Source organism: Mus pahari, chromosome 23 (assembly GCF_900095145.1).
Source record: "Mus pahari chromosome 23, PAHARI_EIJ_v1.1, whole genome shotgun sequence".
NCBI lineage: Eukaryota > Metazoa > Chordata > Mammalia > Rodentia > Muridae > Mus > Mus pahari.
The window spans coordinates 34,316,207-34,329,555 of NC_034612.1; the positions used below are offsets into that span (position 1 = coordinate 34,316,207).

Genomic DNA, 13,349 nt, shown 5'->3' on the forward strand with positions numbered 1-13,349 from the left:
ACACACACACACACACACACACACACACGCACGCCAGGCAATGGGGATTGTTACCAAAGCAAGACCCTGGAAATACATAGGCAACAATTGGGAAGGATTCTCACTGTTCCAACATTTCTTTTTCCTTGCTTGGTTTTTGGAGACACCGTCTCACGTAGCTCAGGCTGGCCTTGAACTTGCTGTGTAGTAGGGGACCTCTCTAAACTGACCCTCTTGAATCATCTCCCAAGCACTGGGGTGAGAGTCACGTGCCGCCACACCTGGTTTATGGAATGCTGGGAACCGAACCCGCAGCTTCACCTGCATTAGGCAATCTCCTGCCAGGCGACACTTGGGCTAGCGGCATAGCGGAACGGCAGTAGCTGTGTAGAGACTGCATGGGCCTGAGTCAGGCCACGGTCCTCTCCTCGGGAGCCGAATCGCCACGCTGTAAACTCAGCAAGTTTGTGGTCAGGCTGCTAAAAAAAAAAAAAAAAAGGGTCGGAGAACCTGAAGGAAGCGCTGTAGGTGCTTAGAGTTTAGGGTTCTCCCAAGCAGGGCAGTTATTTCTAATTCGTGGCCACAGCCCCTGAAAACGAAAATTAAGCAAAAGAGGAGAAGGAGGGAGGCTCAGCAGTTGAGTAGGCTCCAGTGGGCGAGCGTACCCCGGTGCTCTCCCTCCTACACCCAAGGGTGTGTGGGCAGTGATTGGGAGGGGCTCGCCTGGTCCCTCCCTGTGGGTGGTGCCCCGGGTGCTGGGTTGGGCAGGGGGCGGATTTGGGCGTGGAGGGGCAAGGCAGTCCATAGTTTAGGAGGTAGAGGCGAGAAGATTAAAGAGTTCCAGGCCAGCTTGGGCTACATGAGCCCAGGTTTCCCCCCTCCCCCCAAAACCAAAAAACCAAAAAAACCAAGAAAACGGCGGAGGCTGTGGCGAGACAGCCCAGGGGGTGAAGGCGCCTGCTGCAGAATTTGTCAATCTATCTCAGGACCCATATGGTACCAAATGCGTGCCCACTCATATACACACACCCTTCCCCCAAATAACTGTAACAAATATTATTATTATTATTATTTTAGAAAAAAGCAAAAGCTAAAGGAGACCAGGATCTTGCTGGGTCTCCGGCTGTGGCAGGGTGTCAGAACTTCTCTGGAAGTCCAAGATCCATCGGAGGGCGGGACTGAACGAGGACAACACCCCCGCCAGCCGCAGCCGCCCAAGCGTCTTTAAGACGCCCTCCCGCAAACCCCGCCTCCAGCCCCGCCCCGCCCCGCCCACGTGACCCCGGTCTTGTGACCGGCGGGAGGGCGGGGAACCCTTGGCGCGCCCGCCCCGCCCGGCGCGCGCCTCACTGGGCCGAGCCGCCCGGGACACCGCCGTCGCCGCCGCTACCGCCGCCATCCCCGCCGGGCCGAAGGAAGCGAGCCGGGCCGGAGCTGGCGGGCGCGCGGCCCCGGGGGCCGCGATGGACCACAAGCCCCTGTTGCAGGAGCGCCCGCCCGCCTACAACCTGGAGGCCGGCCAGGGCGACTACGCGTGCGGCCCGCACGGCTACGGGGCCATCCCCACCGCGCCCCCGCCGCCGCCCTACCCCTACCTCGTCACAGGTGGGCCCGCGGCTCGGCGGGGTCCCCGAGCGGCCTCCGGGCCGAGCACCGCGCCGTCCCGGCTTGGGCCTACCGGGGACAGCTGATGCCCGGAGCGCCCTGCCCTGCCCGGCCAGGCCCTGTCCCGGTGGCCGTGAACTTAGTGTCGGAGGGTTCGCGCTTGGCTTCTGGAACCCACCCGCAGGCGCGCTCAGCCCCGTTGGAGGCGGGGAGGACGGGGACTAAGGGGGAGGGAGGGCGGAGAGGAGGAGGGCCGAGTCGCTCGGGGCTGATCTGCACTCCCGCTCCCACAGGGATCCCCACCAGCCACCCCCGGGTCTATAACATCCACAGTCGGACGGTCACCCGGTATCCTGCCAACTCCATCGTCGTGGTCGGGGGCTGCCCGGTCTGCAGGTAAGTCTTTAGCCTGGGGGCTGGGGGGCTTAGGTGGCGGAGAACGCACGTGCCGGAATCTTGCAAAAGGCCCGCGGGGGTGGGATGGGGTGGGGTCACAGCCCGGCTCCCGTCTTAGAGGGAAGTCCCGCAGGGGAGGGACTGCAGTGGGAGAAGGTGGGGTCACTCACCCCTGGCTCTGACTTTATGCGGCAGAAGGATGGGTTCCCTTTTCTGTGGGGAGTTGAGTGCATTTGGGAGGCATGGCACCCGGAGTGCGTGGGACGCAGGAATGTTAACAATGGAGACTGATGGTCTCTCCTCCCTAGAACCGCAGCGAATCAGGGTTTGTTTTGTTTTGTTATGTTTTTCCTCCAGTTTCCGCAAGTGTACCGTTCTAGTTGAGTCTTACTAAGGAGATAGTGGGACTTGAGTCCGCTGGCCAGTATGCCAAAGGACTTAGGCGAGCCAAGTGGCCAGCAGAGAGCGAAGCCTGTGAGGGTGCAGAATGCGGACCAGGGCTTAACAACTCCTGGCCACTAGCTGGCCCAGGAGGAAACCCCGTGCTTCTTTGTTCCGGGCTGGAGTGGTTTTGTTGTTTTGGTTGTTTTACCCTCAAACTGGAGCTGACAGAAACTTTGTGGGGACTTTATGTAAGGTGAGAGATGCAGCCAGGCTCATTTTAGGCAGGCTTTGAGGATTCAGCTTCCAAGTTGGACTTGGCCACTCACCCGGATGGGCCAGGTGCGGACTCTGTGCAGGGCAGGGTTTCAGCCTTTGTCTGGCAGGGGGAAGTTCCAAGTCTCTGAGATGGAATTAAGAAACCCTTGTTTGGACTTAGCTTTCGTTTCAAAAGTGTGTGTCAGAGGCGCAGAGTGGAGCCATAAGGAAGTTAATGATTTTGGAAAACTTGCGAGTGGCCTCTTAGGAGATGACTGAGGGTGGAAGACACTGGGCCCTCGGCCGATCATGTGCTTGGGGAAGAAGGCTGAGGGCTAGTTAGTTTAGAGTCCTCGTTCAGGGACCCAAGTGACTTGGCTTTTGGAGCTGGTGGAGGGGAGAGGAGTGGGACTCTAGCTGTGTAGACGGGGTGGCTCTCTGATAGCCTGGTCTTGCTGGCCGCCTCCAGGGGACAGTTCTCTCTCTGCAAGTTCCACCTGAGGGCTCGAGGCACACCGAAGAGGGAGCAGAGACTTGGAGGTGGGACTAGCTTGTTGAGCCAAAGGGATCAGTATAGGGTCTTCTGTGCAGAGAACCATTGGGAGCAGAAGGGGGTTGGTTGTATGGAGGTGGGAAATGGGAGGCTTCCTGTGTGGCCTTGAGGCTAGTCCCTGGATGGGATGTCTCAGAGCCCCAAGGATGGGACAGACATTAGGTGATCTCTCAAGTTTAAGGCATGCTAGGTCTCGTGGGGGTAGATGGCAAGCCGGCAGGGAGGTGGGGAGAGGCATAGCAGTGTAGCGGGCTCACTAGGATTTCATGTCTGCTTGTTCCAGCAGCCAGACCCTGGCCCTACCACAGCCAGCTGGACAGGGGTGTTCCCATGAGCCTCTTCTTTGATCAGACCCCTGAACTTGGGGGTCGGGGTTTGGGGGGACGGAGAGCAGGGCAGGATGGCTGCTCAAGTCTGGGAGCCAAGGCAGTCAAAAGCGTGGAGTGTCCTGCTGCACAGTCCCGCCAGACTGCTGTTGGTGGAGAGCACTTCCTCTGAGCCTCTCCCTGGGAAGTGAGTCGGTTTGCAGGCTTGTGGCTTCTGCTCATGGGCTCTTCAGTCCTGTAGAATCCGGGACAAGGTCAGGCTGTGCCCGCTGCCCTCACGGGAAGGTCTTGGGCTCTTGTGTTGTAGCCTGTGGATGGAGGCGTCCAGTATTAAGGAACCTGGGCCCTGCGAGGACAGGTTTGGGGGTGCCTGACCCTTGAAGTAGTGACCAGTCTTCATCCCCCCAGGCTGTTAGGCACACCTGGCATCCCTGCCGGCTTGTTCACAGTGCCCTCTGCTGCTAGCCCCTGGCTTTTCAAGGCAGATTCGTGTCATTACAAAAGCAGGCATGCAGGGTGTTGGGGGCTTCCTCTAGGAGACCCCACAGGACGGGTGGCCAGTTTTGCCTTTGGTTGGGACAAAGGTGTTCCCCTGTGAACATTTGAGCCCGCCCCCGCCTGGCATGCTAGGTCTGAAAGAGAGGACACTTCTCATGTGACCAAGCTTTCTCCCTTCCAGATGTAGCCTGCCAGGCCCTGTCCTGTCTCTCCCTAGTGGCTTGGCAGGAATTTGTCCAAGTCACACGTCTGTGATTCCCTCTGAGTGAGACTTGGCATAAGAGGCTGGTGTCGCTTGTCACGTTGCCATTCTGTCTGAGTCGGAGTTAAGCAGCCTGACTCCGGCTCCTTTTATAGACATTTTCGAGAAGCAATTTTCTCATCCCCAGTGGATGGGGCTTCTCTCAGGCCCCCAGGCTTCCGTGCCCCACCTGTAGTCCTGTGTCTGAGGTGGGTGTCTGCATTACAGCGGCTGTGGGTCGTCCCTAGATGCAGGGCAGGTGAGGCCATGCCCCGGAGGGAGCACAGGTCACCCGTGGAATGTGCATGCACGGGGTGAGTGGCATGGCTGTGAGTGCAGAGCCTGCCAAACACAGGCTCCTCGTGCACTGCCTGGGAGGTGACCAGAGAGACTGGGAGAATGCAGGGAGGGTGGGGTCTGGGTGCAGCACCGGGTTGCTGCCCCTGTGGGCCGGCTCAGGAGGGTCTGGGGAAGATGGGGCAGTGGCAGCTTTAGGCTTCGAAGAATGGTGGGTGGGGGAAGGGCTGCTCTGCCCTGCCTGTGGCTGAGGAAGGGGGTGAAGGAGCCGGCCACACCTGGCAGGAGGCTGGTGTTCTGGCTGTGCGCTGGTCAAGGCATGCAACCTGAGGGAAGCCCAGTTGGTCTCCCAGCTCTGGCAGTGTGGTACAAAGCTGAGGCTTGGAGCTGGAGGGCACACGCCCTTGCCCTCTTTTTCCCACCACTGCGAACACTTGAGGCTATGCCTGACAGTTTTGCCTTTGTGACCTAGTGGCAGGATATTTGAGTTTGGTCCTTGTGAACTGCCCCTATGCGGGTGGAACTCTGCGTCCTGTGGAGATGCTCTCTGGAGTGGCGGCGACTGCAAGCTCTCGCTCCAGTCAGTAGCTGCTGGAGAAAGCCCCCCATCCCTTTTCCTGGGGGATGTTGCAGGTGGCTCCTGGGCCTGGGTGGTGCCCAGGGGCATGGGAGAAATACTTGAGCAGCAGGAGGGCTAGGGCTAGAACCTGAGGCCTGATAGTGCTTGGATCCCTGCCACCTTCCACAGCTGTGTGGCCTCAGGTGCAGCTCCTGTCTGTCCACCTGTAAGATGCGGCCAGGTTGTACCTCTGGAATGGGGACACAGGAGAGGTCAGGATAGTCCTTTCTGGATGAGTACTTACTTGGTCTTGGGACCTTCCGGGATCACATGTTTTCCTGCAGCTCAGAGCTTCCCCTCCCCTTCCTCTGCCCTTCTGAGCCTTCTGCGACCAACCTGTCTGGCAGATGTCAGGGTCGAGCGGCCACTTGTTCATGAAGCCTCCGTCGTGGGTCAAAGAAGTAAAGACTTTCAAAGTTAGTCCCGTTCCTAATTCTCTGTACTGTCCCTCCCCTTTCTGGGTGACCTGTTCAGGGTGGGGGAGGGGCCATCCAGGTGCTGCCTGGAGGCCCAGATTTGAAAGAGTTGGAACTTGTCCTGGCAGAGTTGCACTTTTCTGGAGGGTGTAGAGGAAGAGAAAGTGAAGCTGTTGGGGACGGGGACAGGCCACCTGGACAGCAGCAGCTGCTCTGGGGCAGGGTCTTCACTCTGTGCTGCTGCCCTGGCCACGGCAGCCGCCTGTAGCATCTTGCTGAATAATGGCTTAGAGGCCACATTGTGTTTCTGGAGTCAGCTGTTGGCTCTTAAAATGAAAACTTTTGCCAATGTTCCCTTTGAGATCTGGGGCAGAGCTGAAGTTAAAATATTAGCATTTCTGCAGCAAGACGTGAATCTTCATGTTAAGTGGATATATTAAGATATATAAGTGGATAAATTGGCTGGGCAGTGGTGTATGCCTTTGATGCACTTTGGAGGCAGAGGGGCAGGTGGATACCTGTAAGTTTGAGGCCTACCCTGGTCTACACAGTCAGGTCTATGTAGAGAGAGCTAGTCTCGCTGGGCATGGTGGCACACGCCTTTAATTCCAGCACTCGGGAGGCAGAGGCAGGCCGATTTCTGAGTTCGAGGCCAGCCTGGTCTACAAAGTGAGTTCCAGGTCAGCGAGGGCTATACAGAGAAACCCTGTCTTGAAAAACAAAACAAAACAAAACAAAACAAAAAAAAAAGAGAGAGAGAGAGAGAGAGAGAGAGCTAGTCTCAGAAAACAAGCAAACAAATCACGTAGCAGGTCAAACTGTATCCAGCTTGGGCTTCCTCCAAGTTTAGGGAAAGTTCTGCTTCCAGAGTTTTAGGCCTTTGGTGTATGGGTTCAGGGCATGGGTTCCCATCCCCTAGTACATTGAAGCCTGTGTGGAGCTCGAGTGGTCTTCAGGCACAGACTGTTGACTGCTGTCAGATGTCCCACCTCCTTAGGTGACTGGTCCCCACGTGGTGTGGTTGAAGGAGCATCCTCTTTTCCTGGAGGCATGGAGGCTTTTAATCCTCCCAGAGGTGAGCAGCCCTAAGTAACTCGAGGGGATGGCTCCTTAGGAAGCAGGAGGTTCTCAGTTCCAGGTGTGGCCCCCGTGGGGTCAGCAGATGGCATTGCTCCCCAGCTCTGAGCTGTGCACCCAGCAAGTGTAAGCTTGCTGGGGACTAGCCCTTTACCTTCTGCCAGTGTCTGGAGGCCCGGTGGTGACAGGTCAGCTAGGTCTGCTCTGGTTCTCAAAGTTAGGAGCACAGGGGACAGAAGACGTATGGCCTTGTGCCAAGATGCCAGCCTGGCTACTGTTGGGAATTGTGTGCATCAGGCAGTGCAGGCCACGAGTGAGCGCGCAGAGAACCTGCCAAGCTTGTGTCAAGATAGTATACACCTGGGGTGCTCCTGCAGATGAGATGCAGGGCAGCATGGAGAGCCCACCCACCCTGGCATTATCCTTCAGTGTCCCAGCCCCCTTCTGGGCTCCTTTTTCAGGTAATAAAGGTCTTGAGGCCCCTGGTTTCTTTCAGAGCCCCTGGTCATCCAGTCAGCAAGATTTGCTTCCTATGACCCAATGCTTTTGTGGGACATTTTCTTTCTTCTCCTTTCCCTTCCTAACCTTAAGACAAGGTCTCACGTAGCCCAGGTTGGCCTTTAACATGTTATGTAATGGAGAATTACCTTGGAGTTCTGATCCCCCTGCCTATCCCTCCCCAGACCAGCATACCCACTTTTCATGGTCTATTTTGTAACTGAAATGTGCAGATCAGTGTTTGAGAATCTTACCTCATGACTGGACAGTTGTGAAGGTGCTAGGAGAAATGGAAGAATGAAGCCCAGACAGAAATGCCTTGAATGGGTCACATGGCCTTCTGCTAGCCACTCTGGACATTTCTATTGCCAAGTCCTGCCCACCTGTGCTTAGGGACAGCTGGCAGGAGAGTAGCCTCAGGTACTTTGCAGCTAGGATAGAGTGCACCCTGCAGCTACAGTGGGTATAGGAGTCCTGCCCATTCTGTAGTAGGCCAAAGGAAGTGTAGTGACTTGGTGACCTTGTGGTAGTTAGGGGACACTTGTAAGAGTCATAGAACAGGCCTTGGTGGCACCTCTGTAATCCTAGACCTTGGGAGGTGAAAGCAGGAGGGCCAGAAGTTCAAGGTCATCCTCAGTTACAGAGGGAGTTTCAGAGACCCTGTTTTAATTCCCCCAACTTGCAGATCACACAAGAGGTAGCTTTGCTGACAGGAGCGCAGGCACCCTGACTCTTGTGGCTTATAGGTGCGAGAAGCCTGTGCCTGGTGGAGAAGTAAGCTGCCAGGAGCGCAGAGGAAGGTTGTTTCCCAAACCTGCCTGTCTAGAGCCTCCTCACTGCAAGAGCTTGTTGGGGTTCAGGCACTGCTCCGAGTGTTGGGGCTTCCTGTGCATCTTATAGGCTTATGTCTGTTCCTAGCAGCTTCTCCTGAGAGGGTGGGGGAGGCTGGCATGGAGTTAGCCTTGTCTTCTAAGCAGATGAGAATGAGAGTTCGAGAATATCCAGGTTTACTTGTCATGGTCCTAGGAAGTAGCAGAGCTGGGACCCTGCCCAGCAATTTTGGCTCTCAGCGCGTTTGGTTTTTTTTTTTTTTTTTTTTTTTTTTTTTTTTTTTTTTTTTTTGTTTTTTTTTTTTTTTTTTTTGGAGACAGGGTTTCTCTGTATAGCTCTGGCTGTCCTGGAACTCACTTTGTAGACCAGGCTGGCCTTGAACTCAGAAATCCGCCTGCCTCTGCCTCCCGAGTGCTGGGATCAAAGGCGTGTGCCACCACGCCCGGCTGCGTTTGGTTTTTGAAGCTATCACTTTTCTGCTCTCTCCATGAGGTGGAAACAGGGAGCAGCCAGTGTGGCCTAAAGGGTCAGTGTGCAAGGCCATAGGGAGTGGCAAGAGGGTGCTAGGGGGACCTTACCCCAGCCTAGCCCACCCCCAGAAGTAGAAAGGAAAGCCTCCTACCCATTGGGAGGGAGCAGGCAGAGGGTTAGCCAGGCAGCTTCTGTGTGTCTTCAGATCCCCGACCTACCCCGTGACATCCCTGCCGAGCCCTCTGTCCTCTGACCAGCTCAGATAGCACTCAGTGTCTCTCCATTTTATCATCTTGAGCTTGGTTCAGTGTCTTTTCTGTCCCAGCGGTGTCCCATGGGCATGTGACTGGAGCACAGGATGGGGCGCCTGTTGGAGCCAGAAGCCGGGGGAGGCACTTGTGGGAGTCTGTCTGGTAGAAGTGAGGCTTGGTGTCTAGACGTGTCCAGAGGGGCCTTGCTTCCCACCTTTGGGACTTTGAAAAGATCTTGAGCCTGATGGAGTTACATGGGGAGAAGCGACTCCATCAGGTCTCTGGGTTTGTATTTATGCTAGATACCGGCTTTGCTTGACAGCCCGCGTCTTGGGACTCCACCTTATGCTTATTGGGAGTAGACTTAATAGGAAGCTTTAGAAGTTCTCAAGTGACTTTCTGCATGTGTGAACATGGCTGACTGCTTTCCTTAACTTCACACCAACCAAATGATGACTTTTTAAACACTTAGAGGACAGAAAACTTTGCAGCATTGGAGAAGCATGCTGGGTCTGTGGACAGAGCCCTTGCTCAGCCTGCTGCTCAGGAGGCTCTGGCTTCCGTCCCCAGCACAGCAGACACTCTAGGGTGGCTTTCATTTCTGCAGTGTCTTGTTTCCCAGAGCTGTAGGCATTTTATAGACTTACTTGGTCACTCTTGGTTTTGTTGGGTATGAAGGCAGTCAGAGGACACAGCTCCATGGAGTCGCTTCTCTCCCTCCTGTGGGCTGCAGTTGAGGGGCTGAACTTGACAACTGATGATTGAGGCCATCAGGTTTCTGTGGCAAGTCCTCTCCTCCGAGCCTCTGACAGCCCACGTGTGGGTAACGGAAAGTTCTTGTCTTTATTCACGTTAGGTGATACCTTTCAACCCTGTTTGCCTAGGATGCCCTTGGTAGCACTGGCAGTTTATACTGGTTCCATCTAGTTCTATGCACTCAGGTGTGTGTGTGCACGAGCACATTTCCCTGCAAGTCGCACATTTCCCTGCAAGTTGGGCAGGTGCTCTGTAGGTGGTGTGGTCCCCTTGGTCCTAACTTGGTTGCCCTCCCCCCTCTCTCCCTGCAGGGTCGGTGTCCTGGAGTACTGCTTCACCTGCCTGGGCATCTTCCTGGCCATCGTCCTGTTCCCTTTTGGGTTCCTCTGCTGCTTTGCACTGAGGAAGCGAAGATGCCCCAACTGCGGAGCGGTCTTCACTTAGAGGGAGCAACACACTCAGTTTTCCTACATTCAGCTATCTTTTCTAATGTAAATGTTGTGTACAATAGTTTTATTTGATTAAGCTTCTGGACTGTTTTGTAAAGTGTGGTGGGATAGACTGGCATAGGGCTGACGCAGAGGTGGAAGGCGGCGTCCTGCCCCCAGGCTAAGGATAACGTGCTGCTTCTATTTTCTGCAGTCTTCAGTTTAAGAATGGTGAGAAATACTGTTTTAAATAAATGAGATTCATACCATTGTGTAGCTTGTTCTGCTCGACCACTGTTTTCACTGTTTTTTTTTTGAGACAGGGTTTCTCTGTGTAGCCCTGGCTGTCCTGGAACTCACTTTGTAGACCAGGCTGGCCTCGAACTCAGAGATCCGCCTGCCTCTGCCTCCCGAGTGCTGGGATTAAAGGCGTGCACCACCACGCCCGGCTTTGACCATTGGTTTTTACACACTGCCCCCCTGAAGTCTTGCCATGGGAAATGTCACATGCAGAGGCCACCCATGGCCACCTTCTGGTCCTCGGGTATCACAGCTCAAATGTGTTTCAAATCTCTTTTATTATTAACATTAAACAAATCTTGGTGTTTGCAGTCAAGGGAAGGTCGTGTAAGGGACGTAGACCCAGGGCTAGGAGGACACAGCGCAGCAGACTGGCTCCTGTACTGTGTGTGCGGAGCCAGGACGTGAGTCCTCAGCCCACTCCCCCTGCTTTACATATCTGAAAGCCAGGCTTATTCCCTGTTGCTGAAAACGTAAGGCTTCCCACCTTATCCTGCACGTAGGTTGGTCACAGGGAGAACATGGACTATATTTGAACTATGGCCCTTTACCCATCAGGCCAGGACACCTGCCTAACACAGTGGTAACGGATGGCATGACCCAGACTGTACTCCAGGGAGGTCACTGGCATGGGCAGGCCTGTGCTAAGTTGCCCTTGATGGGGCTATCCGGCTTGCTGTCCCTTGGGAGCCTGCCACTGCTTGGCCCAGCTGGAAAGGACATAGACCCTGACCAATTGCAATTTGGGGAGAAATGATTTGGTGAGATCTAAAAAACTGATAAGCAACAAGCGTCTATCAACAGTGACTGTCCTGAGGGTGGGTTTTAATTATTTGCTATTCTAGGCAAGGTCTACATCTTGGGCAGGTAGGGGCAGCCTGATCTCTGGCTCAAGGCTCTGTGCAGTGGCCTGAGCAGATGTTGGTCTGCGCATGGGACCGTGTTGGGCTGGAATGGCAGGCCCACCCTCCTGCCCACCAGAACAGCTATTTACAGGCCAGTGGCTGGTTAAAAAGGGAGCGACAGGAGGTGGACACATGGTTCCACAGAGCTCTCAGATGTATTGAGACCCCTGCTGGCAACCTTTGTAACACTGTATTCAGTAACTCCTGGAGATAAATTTACAAGTGCCAATGAAGCAGGCAGGCTGTCTCAGCTCTCTGCAGCAGTGCCTGTCAACGAGGTTGGAGTTCTACTTCTTGTTTTTTTTTTTTTTTTTTTTTTTTTCTTTTTTTTTGTTTTTTTTCTTTTGTTGGAGTTCTACTTCTTTAATCAAAAGGTAAAAATTGGGTCATTTAAAAAATATTTAATATAGTTTCATAATTTACATTGCTTATTGGATGCAAACTTACATAATATCATAATGAACATCATAATGCTACTTAAGAACACAGGCTTTATAAAATAAAACTCTGGTCTTATTTGCATTCAGCTACAGAAAGTCAGGCATAAAAGCATACACCGACTATCCCTTATTCTGGCTATTTCCTTAAAAATAAAAATTAAAAAGAATTTGAACCAAATTTACTGCTTTTTGAATAGAAAAAGGAAACATTTCAAATGATTGATTTATTCACTAAGCTACTCATAAGACAGAAACGTGTAAACACAGTTCTGTTAATCTGAGAAAATACACTGATTCGCACAAGTGGGGTTTCATTGACATCAGGCACTCTGCAATCTTTGACAGTGCCTGCTGTCCAGCAATGTATACCTATCGCCCTGCGGGTGAGAACTCTTGAGTAGAGGGACTGGCATTGTCCTCTGCATCTTCATCGGATGATCGGTGCTGATCGGTCATTTGTCACTGTCGGCCGGAGTTTCACGGTGGCAAAGGGGTTTTCTCCACTATAGGGGAGGAAAGCATAAAAATAGGCATACTAGACACCTCCCCTCCCCAAAAAAGGGAAAAGACCCCCGTGGCAGGACTTAGACGTTGTGTACATTATGGGGTGTGCATACCAAATGTCATTTAGGTGTTTTCTCTCATATTCCACCTTCATCTTGAGATTGGAATTGAGTGTTTCTGTGGGTTGACCATCAAGTGCCCAGAATCTGCCCCTCTGGTGCTGGAGTTACAGATGCATGCTCTGATGTACTGCCCCTCTGTGGGGGTTGGGGGTTTGGACTCAGGTCTTTTTTATGCTTGTATAGCAAAGTCTTTATTCAATACTGCATACACACCCAGGACTGCCTGTTCTGAACACAGAAGTGTATGGCAGTGACTATGCCACGCTAGGGAACAAGTCACACAGGCTGCTTTAGTTTCCTGTGGGACAGGCCACTGCCATGGGTTAGGTCTGAACCATGCTGCTCTGTCCCTCTACACCCCATTCCTGGACTGTAAAGCCAGCGGTGACGGGAAGGGTGACCCCAGTTTCCTCTGTCTGAGAAAGGCCTATGGGGCACCCCTGGCCACTTCCTAGCAGACAGGACGACGTTCCACTGACCTTGCACAGGGTATACACACCTGAGGAATGGCGGCTTTGCGGTCCCGTTGGCATCACTCTGGAAAGGACAAAGATTATGGAAGGCTTGAAATTAGAACACTCTTATAAGACCCACAGGTAAAGACAGGCAAAGTTAAAGCCACCCATGGGGCTGGAGATAGGGGTCAGTGAAGGATGCTGTTGGTGTAGGTAACCTGAGGTCAGTCCTCAGCACCTACACACAGGCTCACAAGCACCTGTAACCCTGGAATCTGCACTCGGGCTCAAGCACACACACGTAAAAATAAATCCTTAAAGCTATTCATGTTTAAGAGCGCCCTGTGATCTCACATTGAGATGACTACCTCATATCTAAAGTATTGCAAAAGAATAAGCAAAGGAGAGAACATTTTAGAATTTAGAGGCCTTTGCATGTCAGAAACTGCAGGACGAGGTGCCTGGAAGTGTGGCGACTGTTCACACACAGGTCAGTGTGGGACATCCTGGATGCTCATAGAAACTCAGATCTTACTGAATTTAAATTCAACACCAGAGCATAGTGTGGAAGGAAACACGTGCAGATATGCCTCAGACCCACGCTGTGGCACTATGGTGACTGTGGTCCTGTCCCACACCCCTTTTTCCCTTTTCCTTTTTTTTTTTTTTTTTTTTTTAACAGTTTTTTTTTTTTTTTTTTTTTTGATAGGGAGAAAGAGGGAAGGTAGAAAGAGAGAGGCCG

At 53.4% G+C, this 13,349-nt stretch overlaps 2 protein-coding genes and 1 long non-coding RNA gene across 4 annotated transcripts in view; 1 reads left to right on the forward strand and 2 right to left on the reverse strand.

Annotated features, from left to right (window-relative positions):
* LOC115063091 overlaps nucleotides 1–1,712 on the reverse strand; it is a 4,010-nt gene extending 2,298 nt beyond the window's left edge. Inside the window, exons 1-2 of the long non-coding RNA XR_003842976.1 lie at nucleotides 1,575–1,712; nucleotides 301–458 (exon numbers count right to left, since the gene is read on the reverse strand). This is a non-coding gene — a long non-coding RNA (uncharacterized LOC115063091). The remainder of the gene's footprint in view (nucleotides 1–300; nucleotides 459–1,574) is intronic.
* The window catches only part of Bri3 (brain protein I3), a 21,173-nt gene extending 11,016 nt beyond the window's left edge, over nucleotides 1–10,157 (forward strand). Inside the window, exons 1-3 of one of the 2 annotated variants that reach the window (XM_021186991.2) lie at nucleotides 1,292–1,584; nucleotides 1,878–1,980; nucleotides 9,765–10,157. In XM_021186991.2, coding sequence (XP_021042650.1) covers nucleotides 1,443–1,584; nucleotides 1,878–1,980; nucleotides 9,765–9,897 — 378 coding nt within the window. In that variant the 5' untranslated portion in view covers nucleotides 1,292–1,442 and the 3' untranslated portion in view covers nucleotides 9,898–10,157. Of the gene's footprint in view, nucleotides 1–1,291; nucleotides 1,585–1,877; nucleotides 1,981–9,764 lie in introns of those variants that run through there. The other variant, XM_021186992.2, reaches the window with a different exon arrangement.
* Nucleotides 10,158–11,469: 1,312 nt separating this feature from the next.
* The window catches only part of Baiap2l1 (BAI1 associated protein 2 like 1), a 93,051-nt gene continuing 91,171 nt past the window's right edge, over nucleotides 11,470–13,349 (reverse strand). Inside the window, exons 13-14 of the mRNA XM_021187068.2 lie at nucleotides 12,652–12,689; nucleotides 11,470–12,029 (exon numbers count right to left, since the gene is read on the reverse strand). Of these exons, the coding sequence (XP_021042727.1) occupies nucleotides 11,954–12,029; nucleotides 12,652–12,689 (114 nt within the window). The 3' untranslated portion in view covers nucleotides 11,470–11,953. The remainder of the gene's footprint in view (nucleotides 12,030–12,651; nucleotides 12,690–13,349) is intronic.